At 32.5% G+C, this 23,279-nt stretch overlaps 1 protein-coding gene across 1 annotated transcript; it reads left to right on the top strand.

Moving 5' to 3' along the window:
• Window positions 1–2,236: 2,236 nt before the first annotated feature.
• Window positions 2,237–23,031, top strand: LOC132746741 (acetylcholine receptor subunit delta-like). The gene is made up of 4 exons (XM_060735992.1): window positions 2,237–2,610; window positions 4,632–4,756; window positions 20,808–20,936; window positions 22,369–23,031. The coding sequence occupies exons 1-4, from the start codon at window positions 2,415–2,417 to the stop codon at window positions 23,029–23,031; spliced, it is 1,113 nt and encodes a 370-aa protein (XP_060591975.1). The 5' UTR covers window positions 2,237–2,414.
• The last annotated feature ends 248 nt before the right edge of the window (window positions 23,032–23,279 follow it).

Raw genomic sequence — 23,279 nt, 5'->3', positions numbered from 1 at the left:
CTTGTAATGCCATCATGGGCATATTGCCTTATGGAATAAAAGAATAAACTACTACTATTTGATTCTTTTAGTTTTTGTTACGAAAAATTATTTAGATATATTGCCTGATCATTTGAGACGACTTATTACTAGATTAAGAGCTTCTGCATACAAACTGGTAGATATGCTAGAAATAGAATACAAAGAAATGAACGGTATTGTCAATGTTGTTCTTTAAGAGACTTAGAAGATGAGTTTCATTTTGTTCTTATATGTCCATGTTATACAAGTATTCGTACCCTTTATATTAAAAGATATTATTTTGTTAACCCAAGTAACTATGTACAAATTTATTGCATTGCTGCAAAGTAATAATAGAAATGAGCTATGTAAATTATTAGCACTATATTTACAAAAATGCTACGACTGTTAGAACTACAGTTGTTTAAATAATGTTCAATGATAGATCAAAATTTAGTTTAATTAAAAAATAAAGTTTAATGATAGATTAAACGTTAGTTTTGATATTGATTTTTCTTCTTAAATATGTTCATCCTCACTTAACTGAGGAGCTTAATAACAAATATCTGAACAATGACAATTATTACAATTACAATTATTAATCATCTTTATATTATTTATTATATTAATTTCTTTATATTGATTGCACTGAAAATTACATGTTACTCAAATATTATTATGTTATGTATATGATGATGTACTATGTACAAATCAGAAATAAAAGATCTGTTCTGTTATGAACGAGTGTTTTTCTACTGCTCACATAATAATTGGTGGATTATCTCCCAGCAACAAAGCAAGTTGACGGACACAACCCAATCAGGCGACGATCAACGAACACAGCCCCGGGCACAACTCAATCACACTTCTCAGAAGGCACCCAATCAAAAACGGGAGAGACCACAAGGTCGGAGAAAAGAGGAGAAGGGACGTGCTCATAATTGTTATAATAAACACTTATACATGTATAAGAGAAATTATAGAAATGGTTAAATAAAAAAAATTGAAATGATGTCTAAATAATTTATTCTATTCAATTTAAGTTTTTTAATACATTCTAGTAACCATTTGATCAAAATGAAAATTATCGATGTGAAGATAGCAAGAAGTGTTAAAATGCAAATGTAGCTTCTTGTTGTGAATAAAGAAAAATACTATAACATAAAATCGTAGCTATTAAGTCTCACTTCATCTATGTGCGTATGTAAGTCCCTATTGAGTCTTTAAAATATGAAATTAAAATCTTTACTCTTGATTCAAATTTTGAAATTTTAAGTAATTTTGTTACTTCTTTTCCTTTTTCAGATTCCAAGGTTTCAGAATTTTGAGATTTTGATGTTGCCAATGTTTGTTATCAGGAACTCTGGCAATTGAAGTATAGAATCTTCTGCCATTATAGCAAGAAAAAGGAGGCAACATTCTGTAATAAAAAATACAAGTATAATTGTGTCTAATAATGCCCCTGAGTACACGAATCATCATCAACGTCAATTTCTTAAATTATTTCATTAAATATTTTTAACGTTTGGGTATTTTTTTTGAAGTTCATAACAGATCGAAAGAAACTTTTTTATTTCAATCCCCAAACCTGAAAAAAGTTGGCACTGGCCCTATAACTTTCTGTACAATACAACTTACAAGCTGCGTATGCACCACCTAATCGATAATCTAGAAGATGTCAAGTGCCGTGTGGCAGCTGTAAAAAAATACCTTGTTCTTCGCTACAGTGTTGTTACATTTTCCTGGTCTTTTAGGATCATTGATTCAAGAACTTTTAAGTGTTGAAAATTGAGAACCGCTCAAGTCTGTGCTAGGGGGCGTGAGGGATGTTGCACGTATTCATTATCCCTCATGTACAGACTCAATCAAACCGAGTCTGCAATTTTCATTTAAGTATGTTGTGAAGGATAACCCTATAACAACACATTGAATTAAAATGAATTGATCATTTTTATAAGCAACAGGAAAATAACAGATTAATAAACTATATGATCATTAAGTGCGCTAAATTGTTCATTAGCTACTAGTTAATGACCTCAGTATTATTATTTGAAATATGAGAAAGGAATTAAGAAACGCCATTGATTTTTAGCACATTTATAATTGGAAAATTAAACAATAGGTCACAGGTTTCTTTTCTTTACCGACACGGTAATCAACTTTGCTTTGTCCGAAGTAGAACGCACCAATGATAACCTACGAAAATAGAAAGTTAACATATCCCGACGGTATTTAACTGATTATAGTATCAATAAAACATATTTAATGAATAAATCAGTCAACATATTTTTTAGTAATCTTGCTGTTGTGATGTGGATACTAAGAGAATATTGGTGTAATTGATTGAAAAGTCTATGCAAAATATAATCTGCCAATATTCCTCCGATCAACTTACCGTCAAGTGAATATCAAATATGAATGTTTATAGACTGTGGACAAGTTTGTTACTGTTTTTCATGTCTTTTCCCATGTTGACATATTGTTACAGTGGTGCGGATGTGAGTGCACTGTTAACTCATTTATTCACTACTGAAGGTTACAATAAAAAAGTGCGGCCTCTGAAAGACCAAACAACTGCAATAGAAATTAGAGTGGACTATTTCCTTAACTGTGAGTACTTATTTCATAAATTATTATATAACTATAATATTGAATCATTATCTATTTATTTGTCCGTCCGCTCTCACGGGACAGTAATAATGTTGCTAGAGGGACAATTAGTAACTAATCTTACTCTTTGATGTCATTCATTCCGTAATGCTTTTATGTGGCTATTTTCTTTTGTGTGGCTAAAAAGAACAATAGAGAGAACAATTGTGTAGCCACATTATTACTGTCCGTTCGTCCTTCCATTCATCCATCCATCCATATACCAACCGACCGACCCATCCATCCATATCTATCTATCTATCTATCTATCTATCTATCTATCTATCTATCTATCTATCTATCTATCTATCTATCTATCTATCTATCTATCTATCTATCTATCTATCTATCTATCTATCTATCTATCTATCTATCTATCTATCTATATATATCTATCTATCTATCTATCTATCTATCTATCTATCTATCTATCTATCTATCTATCTATCTATATATATCTATCTATCTATCTATCTATCTATCTATCTATCTATCTATCTATCTATCTATCTATCTATCTATCTATCTATCAAATTTTGTTCCAATTTAATGTTTCTCTATCTGGCACTTTCATTCTGGTAATACATGTATATACATTGTATTTCTAACAGATCAATCAAGTTTCAAGTTTTATTGAATATATAGAGGATATTTGTTTGTTTGTGTGTAAGATGAAATTTTATTTCATCGAGTGGGCTTTAAAAACTGTATTCTCACGAGTGGCGTAGCCACGAGTGAGAATACTGTTTTTAAAGTTCACGAGATGAAATAAAATTACATGTTACACAACAAACAAACAAATTTTCTTTTTATTTTATGCTAAAAAACAAGTTTAAACGAAATTTCCATAATATTAACATAAATATTAAAATCTGTTTCCCCATTGAGAGCCTCATTTCGTGCGAATTTCTCATTAAAAACAAGAAGTCTTGAACTGAAAAATAAGTCCGACAATCAACATTAAATGACAGTGATATTATTTATTTTGTTTAAAAAATATGAATGATCGCTTGTTTTAATAATAAAAACAAACTATTCGTGTAGGAGAAAATTCCAACCATCCATCCATATTTCTGTTACTTACTGCGAATTTATATTAGACCTGGCTTTGTTAAATGTAAGCGGCAGCCATTTTTTGAAGTTGTGTATTTCACGGGAGGAAAATAATTGTGTTTGATTCAGAGGGATATCATTTGGAATTGTTAGTCATACACCTTTTTAAAAGAAAGAAAACATATTTGAGGATTGAAACAGACAAAAAATAAGTGTTGACAGATGTGAAAACATGAAAAAAGCAGCTATAAAAATGGAAGACTTGGAACTTGCTCGGAATGCTGGGTGGTTTACTTGTTCTACGAGCTGTAGCTGTCATTGCTTTTCAATTTTTCTTAAGCATACGGCAGTTATTACTCGTAGGATACTTTAATATGCCCAAATGTCATCAAGAGCAGTTTGCATGTGGAAGGAATGTATTTTTCAGACTGTAAAAATGAAACAAAAATTTAGAGACGAAATTTGGTGATTGGAATTTGAATGAATAGAAGTAAGTTTTCTTCTTTTTATTACTTTTGACGTTTAAGGTATTTATCAATTTCAGCTTTGCTTTTTCTTTAAACAGCCTGACATTGTCAGAATTGTCAGAAAAAATAAAATTGAGGTACCACATGGGGAAAATCTTAAAAAAGTAGTTTCGTCATTGAAAAAAGTGAAATTATATTTTGATAATTTTCACTGTGAAATTACCAAATATAATTTTCACGGATAAATCAGTAATCCATTGAAAAGCATAAAATAAATATCCCAGTTTGCATTACAATACAAAAACACGAGACAAATACATTTGTATAATAATAAATAATAATAAACAGTCACGTGAACATGTGATAAAATAAATACTGTAAAAATATTTTTAAAAAATAAGCATGGTTGATTTCATTAAATGTCAACAGGAATTGATGTCATATATGTCATATATTTTTCAGCTGTTATCGATTTCGATGAACAAGAAGAAAGTTTGAAAATATCTGGCTTTTTAAGTTGTGCATGGGTCGACGAGTATTTGAAATGGGACAATGCTTCATTTTCAAACATCTATGAGTTATTCATTGTAAGTATGCGAGTATATGCACTTAAAGATGCTTGAACCCCATTTATGCTAAAGTTTATGATATGAAAAAACAATTAATTTATGTTAAATGATTAAGCTTAGAAATATCTGCAAAAGTTAATGATATGAAAAACATTTAATTATGTTAAATGATTAAACTAAGAAATATCTGCAAAAGTTTATGATATGAAAAACATTTAATTATGTTAAATGATTAAGCTTAGAAATATCTGCAAAAGTTTATGATATGAAAAACATTTAATTATGTTAAATGATTAAACTTAAATATATCTGCAAAAGTTTATGATATGAAAAACATTTAATTATGTTAAATGATTAAACTTAGAAATATCTGCAAAAGTTTATGCTATGAAAAACATTTAATTATATTAAATAAATAAGCTTAGAAATATCTGCAAAAGTTTATGATATGAAAAAAATTTAATTATATTAAATAATTAAGCTTAGAAATATCTGCAAAAGTCTGGATACTAATATTTTCTTATCTTTAGGTGTGAGTTTAAGTGGTTGTATTTATTTATTTACGAAATACATGTGAACACAAACTCATTATGGAAACTCGAAAAAGCTACGTCCCTTTTCAAGAAGTGCGATCAAATTAAAGACCTTTATCACTTATAAGCTGCATTGTAAATGTCATGAAAAGGATGAGATTTAGACATATATAAATATTTTATAAATTGATTGATATATCCGTTATAATCAGAGTTTCTTTCGGCCATTACTCAATATATCAATTCATGGACATGTGTCATCAAATTTGAGAACGATTTGAAAAAAAAATCGGCGACAAACATTGTCTTCTTGACATATCAAATTCGGGCCTAAGTTTCAAACTGAAACAATATGGTAGGGAAAATGGATTTCAAATTATTTGTCTTATTGTAAACAATCACGTTTAGTAAGTCATAAATGTTTTGAAGAACTAAATATAGAAACGGGTGCCCTGCAGTGCTCAGCCCTTGGTCCCCTTTTATTACTCATTTTATGTGAACGAAATTGCTGAAAATCTTCTTAGCGTATCAAGACAGTTTTGCTGAAGATTGCTCTTTCTTTGTTTCCACTAATAATCTACCTTGAAACTATAATAAATGGTCTTAACAATTTTTCTTTAATTCTAACTCAAATAAAACAAAAGTTATGTTTTTTCCTTGAGACCATGAATATCATTATGACAGCTCACTTGAATACGCGGATGATCACAAGCACTTAGACAAATATTTTTTGCGACTGGAAATGACACGAACACATTGATATTACTTTATCTCAGGCCTCAAAAGTATTAGGTTCTATGCGTGCTTTAGTATTTCGATCCAAGAGATCTAAACCAAATGTATCTTTTATGCGTTAGTGGGATATGCACCAATGGTATTATATATTAAAAGAACAATCTGTTTAGAAATTACAATACCGCTATAATTATGACGGGCGTTACTCGATCAGTATCAATACATTGCTTGGTAAAGATGTCGGTTTGGTTTGACTCTTTCACAGGCGAAAAATGTAAAAACTTGTTATTGTTTATAAGGCCAAAATGGATTACTACCATCATTATACCAAGCATCCTTCTAATAAATATGGAATAACCTCGACTAGACATATGAAACTCTCCAAAAATAAACCTTCTTTATTCTAAGTTTAAAGCCTGTACTAAAGTAACAATTGTTCATCAATACTTTCTTCATGGCCAGAGATACTAGTCTGTATTTCATGTAAGAAATAATTGCAGTAATTTAAAACGAAAATCGATTTATGTTATAATCATTTGAGAGAAGATCATTTTTGTCAACATTTTTTGTGATTGAAAATGTCGCGCATTTCTTTTTCAAATGTAATCGTGACGTCGAATAAAGAATCATTCTTTTTTTTCCAAAAACTCAATCTTATCATGCATTAAACATTGAAACATTACTTTTTGGTCGTTAGATTTCATGCTTTCTTTGTTTTCATTCTAAAGGTTTTCATTGATGAACACTTATGTGATTTACTTTAATATTCATAAATGTCAAACAAACATAAAAACCTCAATCCCTACAAAACTATAATTTTGGCTAATAAACACTGCTAAGATAAAGGCGGCAACCTGCGGAAGAATTGCATATTAAAATTTAAATTATATTTATATCTTTAAAGAATATCAATGAACTGTAAAATATCAATTACAAGACGCGTTTGGTTTTAGTTCTTGATCTCAACACAAGGTCGGTCATACACAATTTTACGCTTATTTTGTGCGACTTGACTTTACAATATTTAGAACAGGTAAAATTAGTTTATTAAAGAGATATGTATGAGATGCTAGAAATTCGTATTAGATTTTATTTTGTCTCAAGTTGATGATATGCCTTTAATGTCTGTAAAGAATGTTTTTATAAAGTCATATTAAAAATCCACCTGTGCAGTAACAACTATTCCAAGATATGTAAACTTTTTAACAATTTCAAGAGGTTTGCCTTTATATTCTGTCTTCCCTTTTTAAAAATCAAAACCAATAAGCACTTAATTCCCAGCAAACACTTGTAACGAACCCCTTCTTCGAGCGTTGGCCTGTTAACTCTAAAAGGGGTGTTACGTGAGTTCGCCTGGGCCTGGCTTGTGGCGAAAATAATAGAGAATGATTAAAGAATAAAATAACGGAGGCAATTTAAGATTTAAACTATAACTTTATTAACGGTTACATAAAATAGTCACATATAACAACGTTCATCAATCAGACATAAATACAGTAACAATAAATATATTATAACGTTATTTAATCTGCATCAATAATACCAATTCAAAATGCAAAACGTTATATACTGTGCACCACGGTTTTAAGAAATAAAATACACTAATAATAATGTTCACAATTTCACTACACTCGCGAAATCACTAAATTACGCACTTTAAGAAATAATCTTTATTTAGAGAATATACAGGTAACAATAATCACTTTTCCGTTATTATTAACACTAGCCGGGTATCACGATACCAATATCATCAAATGTATATTATTGCCGTTTATCAATCATCTTTGACTCGATAACGTGTTCGCTACCAAATTATACCAATTGGTATTTGGTATTAATGTTAATAATTATAACACTGACGTTCAAATTAATTATAGGATTATTTAAAATACATGTATAAAGATTTGCATCATCACCTAATCATCACGAATTTAAGTTCTAGGTAGAGCTAGCACACAAAATCCAAGTAAAACCTCTGTTGGCATCAACTGGTATCGATACCAGATAAAATTATACCAATATTGGTATTCTATCAAATATTCACAAATATGTTCTTAATATAATTTAATATAATTCATATAGACTCTATATATGTTGGTATATACCATACACACTTTGTTTTAATAATTCATAAATATTTCACAAATATACCAACAAATATTATAGCACAACCGCGTATTGGTATTCGATTTCAGTTGGTATTTGGTATCGCGCGATTAAAATACACAGGAGATGGAGACAAGGGAAACACTTTATTTAATAAAACTTGGTTGGTATAACTTTACCTCTTCATCGCACATTTTTTTATAAATTGGTATATACCCGTTGGTATATTTTTATTTAACCCAGAGTGACCGTATGAATGCCGTCAATGTTCGACATTGTCTTGAATTTCGCGTCAGCTGCGCTTTTATATGACCTGTGACGTCATTGCTCGAGATTTAGTGGCGCGAGCTAATGGCGGTTCTGAACACGGAAGTAAATTAAAAATACACATTCTTTTGATGATTTCATGCAATATTTACTTTTATAAACACAATTTGCTGCACAAACAGTGCGTTCTTCAACTTTATTTCCCGTATATATGAATATTTAAGAGTTTTATACGGTTTAGTGGAAGTAATCAGCATATTACAGAGGACTCAACGTTGCCGATTTTGAACACAAAATTTCCATGAATACTCCGATAAAATATCGCAGTGCACAGTAAAACATTAATCTGAAAATAAACATACATATCATACATAGACAACAAAATGTGATTTATTATCTAAAATTAACCAATATCAACAATAGGATGATTTAGCACATTTAATAACCTGCTTTATAAAAATAGTGGGTGGGGTAACGAACAAATGAAATGATAAACAAGGTTCAAGGCATTTTGGGATTATAAAAGCTACTGAATATCAGTTCGTTACATTGCCCCCAACCACTTAAGTTTTGGTCTCCAAAATTTAATTAATAGGTAGAAAATTTTAAAGCAATAGAAACAATCTTAAGAACAAAATATCATTTCCTCTAATTATGTAACAAGCACATCTTAATGATACCGATCAAATAATATAAATATTTCATATGACAATATTATTTACACAGTTAAAATGTACATTAAAACATAGATCTATATCAGAACTTTTAAACATATTAAGTTTACCTCACAAAAGTAACAAGAAATGCTGTAAGTCCTGATTAAAGTAGTAAACATAGCAACATACATTTTAAGATTATCTTTGGATTCTTAATCATATTCATTGCATAATGAGAAATAACTTAATACATAACAATGAATACTTACAATTATGCATAGCGTAGAACCTTATGTTTCATAAATCTATATATATTTTATATTTATATAATTTAAATGTCAAATATCATAAGAATAAAACAAACAAGACATAAAATCAACAAAGCAACAAATATTCACGATACTGTCATTTAAGTGTCTCTTTTCACTTTATCACTCTGAATATTAAATTAGCACAACAGTTTTCTCCAAAACACACTTTAAGTGTAACTTATTCACTCTTTATATCTTTATCTTATTTAAAGTGACATCACTTTTATACACACATTTCGATTTCACATGATCTGTAACTTGGTTCATCCCAGTTTATGGGCCTTTAAAGGCACCAGATTCGCAGAAACAACACTACACTGTTCGATTTTTCCTAAAACCGCATTCACTAATTCCGGCAAACAATAGAAAGACGCCTCATAATATAGTTCGTACAAATATCTCACATCATGAGGGAGAGTCCTTAGGTCACATGATCCATTTCTAAGGAAGTTAAGAATAAAGCTAAAGTGGGCAGGGTCACGATCTATAAAATACTGGTTACCGTATCTTGGGGTCATTCCCTCTGGACTTACGATTCTTGCCAGTAATGAATTTGGATCTTTCGTTAATGTAGCACGTGAGGTTTCAAACTTTTGCCCACCAATATTTAGTATAATTCTTTCTTTTTGGGTCTCCTCCATTAATGGTATTATATTCACATTACAATAACCCACTGAGGTCTGTTCCTGATTGTTTATTTCATTTTGACACTCCCCTTGAACAATTTCTTCACATTCTTTATTTTCATTAAGTGTCTGATTTTCACTGTTATTGTTTTTCACTTGATCAGCACCACTTTCAATAGGATTAACATTTCCTAAATTTGTTTCCTCACTTTTCCCATCTTTTCCTTCTTTAACCATATTGTCATTATTATCAATTTCTTTGCTTGCTTGTTTTGTTTGTTTATTCTCATTTGTTTCACTTTCGTTAACTTTCTTATCTTTCATCACTTTATTATTTATGTCTCCAACATCTTCAACTATGTTTTGTTTACTAATTTTACCTGTTATGTCAAACCTTTCATTACCGATCTCTTTAATGTTGCTGTCCTTATTATCGTTATTTTGCTCATTATTTTGGTTTAAGTTTATCGTCTTTGTATTCTTTCTTTTTCACTTGATTTGAACTTTTTCACTGAATTTTCATTTGTCGTCTTCTTAGCCTTTTTCCTTTCATCTCTTCTGTTCACAACATGTCCATCTTTCATTTTATTCCCCTCATCACCTTTATTACTAACTCTTTTACTCCTTTCTTCTCTTACCATTTCATTAACCTTAATTTTCTTCTCAACACATTTCTCTTTGACTGTATCACTATTTTTGTCTTTAACTTTTTCAACACTTTTCACATCAACACTAATCTTTTGTCTTTTGATTTACCAGTTCCTTTCTCGTTTCCTATTTCCCCATCTTTGCCTATTACTTTTTTCAACAATGTTAACTTTCAATTCCTTACCTTTTACACTTTTATTTTTCAATTTAGTTTTTATGTTAGTTGCTTTTGTCCCACTATTTACTTTTATTGTATCATTCACAGACATCTTTTCAATGACTTTCCTTTTATCAGTTTCAACCTTATTCCTGCTCATATTTATCTCCTGACAAACTACAACACAATCCTTTAACTCCTCTTTTCTCACTGTCTCTGTCTTATCTAAGTTTAAACTTTTGTGTTCATTACATACTTCAACTTGTGTCTTATTAACTTCTTGTTTGGATTCACTTATTTGCTTAATCTACTTCTGTTTGTGTCTCTTGTTCATATCTTTATTTTCTTTTTTCTTTTTCTTTGTTTCAACAAGTGAACTGTCACTATCACTTTCACTATCCGAACTAGTTTCACTGAGGGAAGTGCAAAACCTTTTCCACGATCGCCTTCTTTTCCGTGAATTGGTCACCTTTTTTTTTGGCACTACCGAGCTCTTTGAAGAACTAGTTTCACTAGAGGAATCACTTGAACTTGAGCTTGAACTTGAGGATGTAGTGTCTGATGTTTCAATATTATGGTTCATTTTATGTTTGTTTGTTTCTTTGGTTTGTTTTTGAGTTTTACTTTCAGCGTCGTTATCAACGAAATCAAGTTCCTCGTCACTTATTTCTTCAAGATCCATGTTTTTTATTAGAACATTTCTTTTCGGACTTTGCACGGGAGAAATGGGGTTTTTAATCATTATTTTCAGGTCAGTGTCAATGTCCATACTTGTGATTTCACTACTTTTTACACTTTCCGTTTTGTTATATTCACAGGGGGTAGGCCCATATTCAGTTTGTAACCTTCTTAATTCTGTAAGGAAACCAGATTTTTACTTTTGTACAAATTAGGCATTTACTCTTTTTCCATTCGGTGAGTTTAGCCGCAGCTCCCTCTCGCTCTCCCCTCTGGATGCCATTAAAGCAAAATCTTGGAGTTGTAAGTTAATAATGGCACTGATTAAATGATTGTAACACCTTTCCTTATAAACAATTTTCTAAAACACTTCAAACACTGAATAAGTTAAAAATGGCTGTGTTTTTCAATAACATGTCTGGATGCCAAATAGAACTTCGAAAACACCACATTGCGGCACACCACACACAACCACTAAAATGTAAAATAAAATCACTCATTTTAGGAACAATAATCTAAACAAGTGGCATACTATGCATATAGTTTTTGTTTGTTTCATTTTGACTATTTATTTATTTGTATATTTATAAATGCACTTTTTTTTCTATTGACAATGACTAATGTAGATGTGAGTTCAAGTTTTACATAACACTTTATTCGTCAGTGGTCCCTTCGTATCGTTTTAGTCGGTCATGGTGGACAACTTTCGGTTTCGAACGTTTGTTTTAATTGTATGCGGTACACACTACATCATTTATTTTTCTGTTAAGATAACATATGGTGTTCTGTCCAACGTTTCGAAAGTTTCGCACTTAAACCGGGCTTAACTTGCGGATTATATAACCACACGAGGTCACCTTCGTTATATGACCAATATTTTAATCTTTTTTATCGTAAATTCGTTTTTGAAGAATCACTAGCGATTGAAATATGTTTCGCGCAAGATTATGGTACAGCTTTCAAGTTTTTCGGAAAGCATTATGGCATAATCGGTTTTTGTTATGACTTGTAAGCGTAAAAGGCGTCCAGTGCTAAATCAATTGGTAAGTCTAATTCCCTTCCAAGCATTAACATTCTAGGAGTAAAGCCAGTAGTTTTGAATTATATGCCATACTTAAAATTGGCAAATAGGCATCCCAATTCTTCTGATTTTCATCAACAAACTTTGTTAACATAGCTTTAATTGTTCTTTGTCCTCTTTCTACAAGACCGTCCGACTGCGGCCTAAATGCTGTAGTCCGTGTTTTCAACTGATCCGAGAATTTTTACACATTTCCTGGAACAAGGAAGATTCAAAGTTTCTACCTTGATCAGAATGAATTTGTTTTGGAACTCCAAACACAGAAACAAATTTTTCCTAATAAATTTGTTTGCTACTGTGACTGCCTCTTGATTTTAATAGGGATTGCTACAATCCATTTTGTAAAGTAATCTACTATCGTCAAAACGTATTTGTTGCCCTCATCAACTTCTTGTAGAGGTCACATTATATCTAAAGCTATTCTTTCTAATGGGCAACCTACATTATATTGTTTAAAGCGCTTTTGCCTTTCCTCTGAGGGTGTTTCTGTGATGCACAACATCACAAAGTTTTACACCAAACGCTTTATATCATTTGTTAGTCCATACCAAAAGAATCTTTGTTTCACTTTAAACTTTGCTTTTCTAACTCCCAAATGACCACCTGTGGGACTTTTATGTAATTCTTTTAGAACATCAGGTACTAAAGTCTTTGGTAAATCACAATAAGATAGTCAGAAGTGATCCCATCATCACTCTCCCAGCGATGGTACAACACTTCGTCAATTATAAATAAAGACTCTATTCTATTCCAATAGAATTTGAGTTCGATACAACTAGGTGCGACGTCTGAACCATTCTGCGGTTTTTCATTTTGTGTCTACCCAGTGTTTAACTGTTCTTTATAACAGTGTCACTATTTTGTTTTTCTCGAATTATGTTCTTATTCAGGGTGGCTACAGCTTCTCTTACCGGTAATATTTTCAAAAGCATAAAGTATTCTTACATATGGTTAGCAATTATTTTTCAGCTTTGCCATACGTTTTCGTCTAGAATACCTTTTTCGGACATTTCATCTCTATATCATTACGACGACTCCCTAACTCTTCAAAGGTTTCGTTCTTAATCAGTATGGGTTTTCAATGACCTGCATATGTAAACCCTCGTTGATTTCGTCCAAAGAACTTCATTATCTTCTGAGCGCGTCCGTGTCCATCTGCTGTTTGCTTTAGAGATATGTCTTTGCGCGCTTAGATGCATCTCCAAAGTCGTTTAAGCAACCGTCACCATTACTTAAACAACAATCTATCCTTTTCAAATTTGAGTTCTGACAAACGTTAACTTCATATGTTAATAACTTGTTTGTCCCCTCTACTAACGTTCTTGGGCTATCTTTAATACAGCTCTCATCTAGATTTAATTCATCTTTGAACTTTGCATACCTAGTCTCAGCTCTATCACAGTAGCTGCACCCATCTTTACTACATGGCCGTCGTGACAATGCATCTGCATTTGAATGTATACGACCGGCCCTATGCTTTATTTCAAAGTCATAAGTAGACAATGTTTCTAGCCATCGGGCAACCTGCCCTTCTGGTTGTTTAAAATTTGTAAGCCATTTCAAGGCACCATGGTCGCTTCTTACAATAAAATGGCGACCAAACAGATAATGATGATAATGTTTCACAGAGCAAATAACAGCAAGAAGTTCTCGCCGAGTTACACAGTAACGCCTTTCTTCTTTTTGAAAGACATTTACTAAAGTAAGATATAACCTTTTCTTCAGCTCCTTGTACCTGTTGCAGCACCAACCCACTCCAACAGCGACTTGCATCTGTATCTAATATGAAATATACCTTCTAAAATAGGAATAGGACAATATTGGTGGCATGGGTCAATGCATTTCAAATTGTTCAAAAGCATTTTTCACATGAATCGGACCAAATAAAGTGTTCACCTTTTTTCAGTTAATTTATGTAAAGGTTTGCAATTTGAAGGTAAGAAAACCTTTAACCAAATTACGGAAAATAGGAGCAAAGTCCCAACAAACTTCTTATCTCGCGAACTTTTCGTGGTGTTCTCCGCAATTTCTTACTTTTCTTCCATTTTTCTTGGATCTGTTGCCACACATCACTACTAATCACATGACCAAGAAGAATTTACTTGTTTTTGGAAACAAAACACACTTTTCAGGACTAAGTTTAAGGTTAGCTTCACTCATTCTACCAAATATCTCATCAAGACTTGTCAAATGATCTTCAAATGTTTTGGAATAAGCTATGATCATCCATCTAGGTAAAACTAACCACATTGGCTCTTCCAAGTGAGCCCCAGCTAAAACTCGTTCCATCAATCTTTCAAAAGTAGCTGGTGCATTGCATAGACCAAATGGCATAACGGTAAACTGCCATAAACCAAACCCTTGTACTGAGAATGCTGTCTTATGTTTATCTTTTTCAGACATGCCAACTTGCCAGAAGCCTGATTTGCAGTCTAAAGTACTGAACCATGCCGATCCAGATAATGCATCAAGTGTATCGTCTATCCTTGGCAACGGTTGACTGTCTTTCACAGTGCATTCATTAAGTCTACGAAAGTCACAACAAAACCGGATATTACCATTTGGTTTGGTAACCATTACCACAGGACTACTCCATGGACTAACTGATGGTTCAATAATACCCTTTTTAGCCATATCACTGACTTCCTGTTCGGCTGCAAGTCGTTTTGCTAATGGTACTCTATATGGAGCTTGTTTAACAGGTCGGGCTTGTCCTGTTTCTATATTGTGTTCTACTATATGTGTTCTACCAATGTCACCAGAATCTCTAGAAAATATATTCTGATGTTTTATCAATAATTTTCTCACTTTTTCACTTTGATCCTTTGTTAAATGTTCCGTGGCCTTCTTAAAAGTATCATTTAAATGATCAGGTATATCAGTAGGTTTGTCACTTGAAGCAGTTCCAACTGTTTCAACGTGAACAATATCTGGGGGGGGCTTACTGCTTCATAAAAAGCAATAACTGTGTTCTTATACACAGTGCATGGTCTTGTGTCTATATTTGCAACTCTAATAGGAATATCTCCATTTTCAATATCAATTAGTGATTTTGCTATTAGCAGACCACTCCTTTCATTTGGTTCTATAATACCAATAGTGTCATTAATTACTTCAGCAGGTTTACCAAATAAAATCACCTCTGTTTTCAGGGTATAACATGTTTTGTTTTAGCTTGTATTCGACAAGAAGTTAAGAAAAGAAATTCTCATCTCGATGAAACATGATACATTTTCACCACCATTAAGATTTACAGAATTTTTACCTACATCAATGCGACAGCTGATTAGATTTGAAAAAGTCCATCCCCAAAATACATCACTCTTAATATCAGCAAGAAAGATTGGGTGGTTAAAATTCTGAGAACCAACTGAATAATTTGTGTACAGAGTTTACCATAAAACGGAGCTGTATCACCTGTAGAAGTAGTCCATGGTCATATTAACTGGTATAATTTCCGGTGTTATTTACTAAAGGCAACTTATCATATAAATCTTTCCTTAAAATTGAAAACATTCGAAACCGGTATCAATTAACATAAAAAACCTTTAGTGTTGCAAATTTTCACTATTATGAAAAATCCATCATCTTTTGTCATAGCTTTACTATTAATCTATTGAAATCGGGTCGGACCTTTCTGTGCTTGGTCTCGAACTTCGGCCCTCAAATTCGATCCGTTTTTCGTTTCCCGGGGCATAACTTTGTGGATAAGTTTGATTTTTGTCTCTTCTGTTTTGCTCATACTTATTACGACTTGGTGATTATTTGACCAATGACCCCTGTTATCATGTCTAGAGCTTTGTATGTTTGGTTTGTAAGATCTCTGGTTTTGTGTTCGAGTTTCACCTTTGTCACGGTAATCACGAACCTGATTCATCAAGGCTTTCAATCTGATAATTTAAATCATTTAATTTTCTATCAGTAGAACTTATTTCAGGAGCTACATGTCTGACATGGTTCCTCCCCCCTACTTTTATCTGCTTCTTTGTGTGCGTCTAACCTAACGGCTATTCTTTCAGCTTCACTAATGGTTTTTGGTCCTACTTCCCTTAATCTTAACCGAATGTCGGTATCCGGCAAAGCATCAACAAAATAATCTAATGCCAACAAATCAACAACTTCTGACGAAGCACTAGGATACGCCTTTCTCGTTAGTTTTTTAACTGATTGTGCTAATTCAGGAATAGTTTCATTTCTTCCTAATATTCTACTTTGTAGTCGAGATCTAAATATCTCCGCCTTATAAATAGAACCGTAACGATTTTGTAAAGCAGAAACGATTGAATCGAAATCACGCCGTTTTTCTATGTCTAACTCGCATAAAATAGCACGTGCACCCCCTACTATACTACTTGCCAAAAATAATGACTTAGTATGGTAATTCCATTTATTAAGTTCCGCAACAATATTGAATTGCGCTAAATATTCGTCAAGGTCATCTGAACCATCATAAGTCTGTGGCTTCATTTTACTATTTGACACGTCGGACATGCCACAAGTACCTTGCGTATTTACCGGATATTGTCGGGAATAATCACCTATATTACTATTTTTCTTGCCAAACGGCGTAATCTGAGTCACAGAATTAGGACCATTATTATTGGTATCGTCATTATCAGGAGTACTACTTATTTGACCATTTTCGAGACATAAATCACGTGAACTCACATCTTTATTATCCATGTCATCATATAAATTTGTTTTATTGCACGATTTAGCATGGATATTATCAATCTGCGTTTGCATATGGTCTAATTTACTTTCAAAATCAATTAAAGATTTTCTCACTTCTAACTGTACAGAATGCAAACCTTTTTGTAACTGACTATTAAAATTGTTAACTAACTTTTCAAGAGAATTTTCCTCATTATCTCCATCTCCTGCGCTAATACTACACGGATTTTCGTCAATTGATTCATTATCACTCGGTAACGATTCACAGTCAACATCTTTTGATAAGCACAAATTCTCATTTTGTTTAAATGTTATAATGTCTGAGTCTTCCACTATAATAGATATTTATATTCACCACCGGTACCAGGTTTATGATAGCAATATAAGTAATAGTTATAGTATATGAAACGAGTTAGTTACGAGGGTATAACACTGGCTGGGGCGACATCAAGGGGTGTTTCTGCTAAAAAATGGCGAGGCCATTAGGCCGAGACATTTTTTTGCAGAAACATCCCGAGATGACCCCAGCCAGTGTTATACCCCCGTAACTAACGAGTTTCATATACTATAACTGTTTTAATCGCAATAGCATAATGTTTTCTTTTTTGTATAGAAAACAAATAAATAAAATTAAATCGTTAGCTACATTACAGTTATTTATCATAAGGCAGTTTTTTCAAAGTTGTTGTTCGCTGCCGCAAAAAAAATGTACAAAAGACATCCAATATAAGAGGCGGATTGTATACTGTTACCAGATTGATTTAAGATTAAAGGGCTTTTTTCATTTCATTAATTATCTTTGTTTATATTTTTCATTGTATTAATATATTTATTTTTATTTTATTTTATTGATTTCATTTTTTATTATCTTATGGTTTTTTTTCTACTGGGATTGGTCGTTACCACTGCCCCATTGGAGCCTCTATGAAAAAAACTGTATTGATATATACAAGGTGCGAAAAAAAACTAGAACCGATATATAATTCTAGTACAGTTTTTTTTTCCTATATGAATCAATGAAAAAACTGTACTGTTATATATCAATACAGTTTTTGAAATGCTCATTGAAGTGTACTGAGTAAATGGGTTTGTAAAGAAACAAAGGAAAAGCTCACAGCCATGCGATAATTATAAATAAATATTACAAATGCACTTTTGATAATAACACAAATAGATTGCTTATCCCACACCGCTGCCACCAAATTTGTAACGAACCCCTTCTTCGAGCGTTGGCCTGTTAACTCTAAAAGGGGTGTTACGTGAGTTCGCCTGGGCCCGGCTTGTGGCGAAAATAATAGAGAATGATTAAAGAATAAAATAACGGAGGCAATTTAAGATTTAACTATAACTTTATTAACGGTTACATAAAATAGTCACATATAACAACATTCATCAATCACATAAATACAGTAACAATAAATATATTATAACGTTATTTAATCTGCATCAATAATACCAATTCACAATGCAAAACGTTATATACTGTGCACCACGGTTTTAAGAAATAAAATACACTAATAATAATGTTCACAATTTCACTACACTCTCGAAATCACTAAATTACGCACTTTAATAAATAATCTTTATTTAGAGAATATACAGGTCACAATAATCACTTTTCCGTTGTTATTATTAACACTAGCCGGGTATCACGATACCAATATCATCAAATGTATATTATTGCCGTTTATCAATCATCTTTGACTCGATAACGTGTTCGCTACCAAATTATACCAATTGGTATTTGGTATTAATGTTAATAATTATAACACTGACGTTCAAATTAATTATAGGATTATTTAAAATACATGTATAAAGATTTGCATCATCACCACTACGAATTTAAGTTCTAGGTAATCTAGCACACAAAATCCAAGTAAAACCTCTGTTGGCATCAACTGGTATCGATACCAGATAAAATTATACCAATATTGGTATTCTATCAAATATTCACAAATATGTTCTTAATATAATTTAATATAATTCATATAGACTCTATATATGTTGGTATATACCATACACACTTTGTTTTAATAATTCATAAATATTTCACAAATATACCAACAAATATTATAACACAACCGCGTATTGGTATTCGATACCAGTTGGTATTTGGTATCGCGCGATTAAAATATACACAGGAGATGGAGACAAGGGAAACACTTTATTTAATAAAACTTGGTTGGTATAACTTTACCTCTTCATCGCACATTTTTTATAAATTGGTATATACCGTTGGTATATTTTTATTTAACCCAGAGTGACCGTATGAATGCCGTCCATGTTCGACATTGTCTTGAATTTCGCGCCAGCTGCGCTTTTATATGACCTGTGACGTCATTGCTCGAGATTTAGTGGCGCGAGCTAATGGCGGTTCTGAACACGGAAGTAAATTAAAAATACACATTCTTTTGATGATTTCATGCAATATTTACTTTTATAAACACAATTTGCTGCACAAACAGTACGTTCTTCAACTTTATTTCCCGTATATATGAATATTTAAGAGTTTTATACGGTTTAGTGGAAGTAATCAGCATATTACAGAGGACTCAACGTTGCCGATTTTGAACACAAAATTTCCATGAATACTCCGATAAAATATCGCGGTGCACAGTAAAACATTAATCTGAAAATAAACATACATATCATACATAGACAACAAAATGTGATTTATTATCTAAAATTAACAAATATCAACAAAAGGATGATTTAGCACATTTAATAATCTGCTTTATAAAAATAGTGGGTGGGGTAACGAACAAATGAAATGATAAACAAGGTTCAAGGCATTTTGGGATTATAAAAGCTACTGAATATCAGTTCGTTACACACTAATAATCTTTATCCTTTTCGTTAGCCCTCCTTCCTCCGTTTCTCTTTCACTTAATATATCATTTGCGTGTGAAAATGAAAAAAACTTTAAACTAACCAATTAATTCCTTTAAAATCTGGAAAAGGTGTCATCTCATATTGAAAAAAGAAAAGTATGAAAATTGCAGACTCTGTTTGATTGATTCTATTTGTTTTTACTTCCGTAAACTCTATATTGATACTAGCTTCCGTTGACCAGATTCTATGCGGTTATTTTCCACCCTTGATCAGACTCTTTACTGGTGCTAGCTTTTGTTGCCAAGACTCTATGCTTATGCTTGATACCGAAGACCATACCCTATGCCGGTGCATTGTTCAGTGACCAGACTCTATGATGGTGCCTATTTCTGTTGACCAGAACTCTATGCTGGTGCTTGTCTCTCCGTTTACCAACTTTTAGCTTGCGTTTCCGTTCTTAGGCCAGTACATTTGGTGTGTGTGTGTGTGTGTGTGTGTGTGTGTGTGCGTGCGCGCGCGCGTGCGCGTGCGTGCGTGCGTGCGTGCGTACGTGCGTGCGTGCGTGTGTGTGCGCGCACTATTACTATTACTATTAAGAATTAGCATCAGCACAGACAGAGAGCAGTTTATTTATAGTGTTTGTGAAATTATGACAGTTTAGATAATATCCTGTGCCACCATGACGTTTCATCGTGGTCACTATCGCGCCATTTTGATTATGTTGATTTTTATGTCATAACGACAATATCTTAATATGTTTTCTAGCCACAGGATGATATTTGGAAGCCGGACATATCTCTCAGGAACACATTTAAATCATTTACTGGGCTTGGTGCAAGTTACCTCAATGTCTACGTTACATCTAATGGGGTTGTTGAATGGAACCCATACCAGGTAATCAATGTGTTCATTTGGCAGTGGCATGCACTGTTTAGTATCAGAAAGGAATTAATTTAAAGAGTAGGTTAAATTTGCCGAAAACAAACTTTATTATCGACGAAACTTGTTGTTGTTCCTGACACGTTATATCTAATTCAAGTAAGCATTATAACGAGTGGTTACGAAAACAAGCGAATGATACCATAAGGATTTAAACATATAGATTTACAAATGTTCTAAGTACTAAATATTCCTTTTTTAAAAAAAAAGGTCTGAGGTGTGGGTCTTATCAAGGTGGAATTTTGTATTCGCAGATTCTTTCATCATTTCATTTTATTCAACCTTATTTTTTTAAGCTCATTGAAGCTTACCAAGCCTCCCGGACGTCAGGGACACGATAATTCGAGCATTCATGAAGCAATTACCATTAATTCCATTGCTAGGCATGTATGGGGGACGCTTCTTTTCTCGGGCTTTCATATTATAAAAAAGGGCGAATCTGCCTGGACTAGTGAAGCTAAATAAATGTAATAGTACAAAATTGCCACAAATTGGAACAGGTTGTCAAAGGTTTTCTTCAGATAAAATGTACATACCAAAGAAACACCGAATATCGAAATTTTATTTTCACCCTTACCTCAAAAGGTGTCCTTTTGTTTTTAAATGAACGGCATATATTTGTGTAGATGTAGATATCATAAAATAACCAGAAAATTCAATGATGTATCTCATGATTCGAAATATAACATCGGAGTACTTAGCACATTTGTTTATTGTACATTTAATTGTTATGTTCTTATTAAATAGAAGATGAATGTAGATCTTGACTTGAGATAGAACATAATTGAATCCCACCAATCAATTCGAACAACATCTTTTCCTCCCGTACCTAAATTTTAATTTGTAGAGTGGCCCGTGTCTATCTTTAAGTTTGATAACGAAGACAAAACAAGACCGTTTATTTCTTCCAGTTATTTTGACTGTGATTTCACAGAAAATTGCTAAATATGATATTTTGTGGAGTTAAAATTGAATATAGTATTATTGCAATACAGAGACAAAAGGGATAATGCTACAAGAATCGTTGAGGGGTTTAATTGGAAATGTAACTATAACTCGCAATGCACTGGAGTAGTTTTTTTCTTTTAGTGCACTATCTAGAATGAGATGTCGAAAACGGTTTTATAAGAAAGTTAACAGAAACGTATTGTGAAAGCCATATGATATGGAAACAAATCCCAATATTTCAAACGATGCGTTTCAATTTGCCATGGGTTGAATAAACCAAACATACTTTTATCTATGGCTCAAAATGTGTAATATGAACATTCGTTATTCTATTTTTTGTGCACATATACATGTATGATTACATCATAGCATTATTTGTATTGCCAATACAGATCTTAAAAATACAAAATTTAATATGTTTCTTTTTAATTTTTTACAGGTTCTGGAATCAACTTGTTCGGTGGACATTACATTTTTTCCATTTGACACACAGATATGTGAGTTGAAGTTCACAGCATGGAGTTATACACAATCTCATGTCGATCTGGATGTGGGAAGCAAAGGTGTACAACTTGAAGAGTATGTAGAAAATTCCGAATGGGAATTAGTTCAAACATCAGCAAGAGAGACCAATACGGATGAAGCAGCTGTATTCTTTACGTTAAAATTAAAAAGGCGACCAAACTTTTACGTGTTGAATATTATCGTACCAGTTATTTTTCTCTCCCTCCTGGACATATTTGTGTTCGTTCTGCCTGTGTCGTCTGGAGAAAGAGCAAGCTATGCGATCACAGTTTTCTTGTCAATGGCCGTTTTCTTAACAATAATAGCAGCAGCATTGCCACAAAATTCTGAGACAACGTCCTTGTTGTCTGTATATCTAATGCTTATGATAAGTTTGAGTACTTTTATTGTTATTTTAAGCATTGCAGAATTGAGACTTGCAACTCGAGACGTCAATATTCAACCTATAGGCAAATGCTTTATGTTTTTCATTAAATGTTCAAATGTAATCACATGTAAGGTCTGTAGAAAGTCAGTGGCTCCAACGAGGGGGCAACTAAGTTCGAAAGTAAAGAAGCGCAATTCTTCGGACGGTTAGCGTGACCATGGCCCGGACAATCGTTGAAGCTATTAGATATTGTTCTTCTTTTGGATTACAAATGATTATACACCCTTCTCAAAAATCACCCTTATTCTCGGTTGTGAGTGGCTGTGAAATGGTGGAAATACTTAGAAAACTATTAGAAAGCTAATGTTTTTGCAAACATGTTTATGTATTCATCATGCAATGTTATTCAAACATGGTTCTCTATATTTATTACAAACGTCGCTAGTCTGTAGATGCTG

Source organism: Ruditapes philippinarum, unplaced genomic scaffold (genome assembly GCF_026571515.1).
Source record: "Ruditapes philippinarum isolate M1 unplaced genomic scaffold, ASM2657151v2 ctg4900_1_1_1_1, whole genome shotgun sequence".
NCBI lineage: Eukaryota > Metazoa > Mollusca > Bivalvia > Venerida > Veneridae > Ruditapes > Ruditapes philippinarum.
This window is presented reverse-complemented; position numbering and strand designations above follow the sequence as displayed.

Excerpts from the sequence above, each read along its gene's own strand:
- LOC132746741 (XM_060735992.1), top strand. The coding sequence starts at position 2,415 with ATGAATGTTTATAGACTGTGGACAAGTTTGTTACTGTTTTTCATGTCT. Across the intron at positions 4,757-20,807 it reads ACATCTATGAGTTATTCATT|CCACAGGATGATATTTGGAA; the intron begins GTAAGTATGCGA and ends TATGTTTTCTAG. Across the intron at positions 20,937-22,368 it reads TTGAATGGAACCCATACCAG|GTTCTGGAATCAACTTGTTC; the intron begins GTAATCAATGTG and ends AATTTTTTACAG.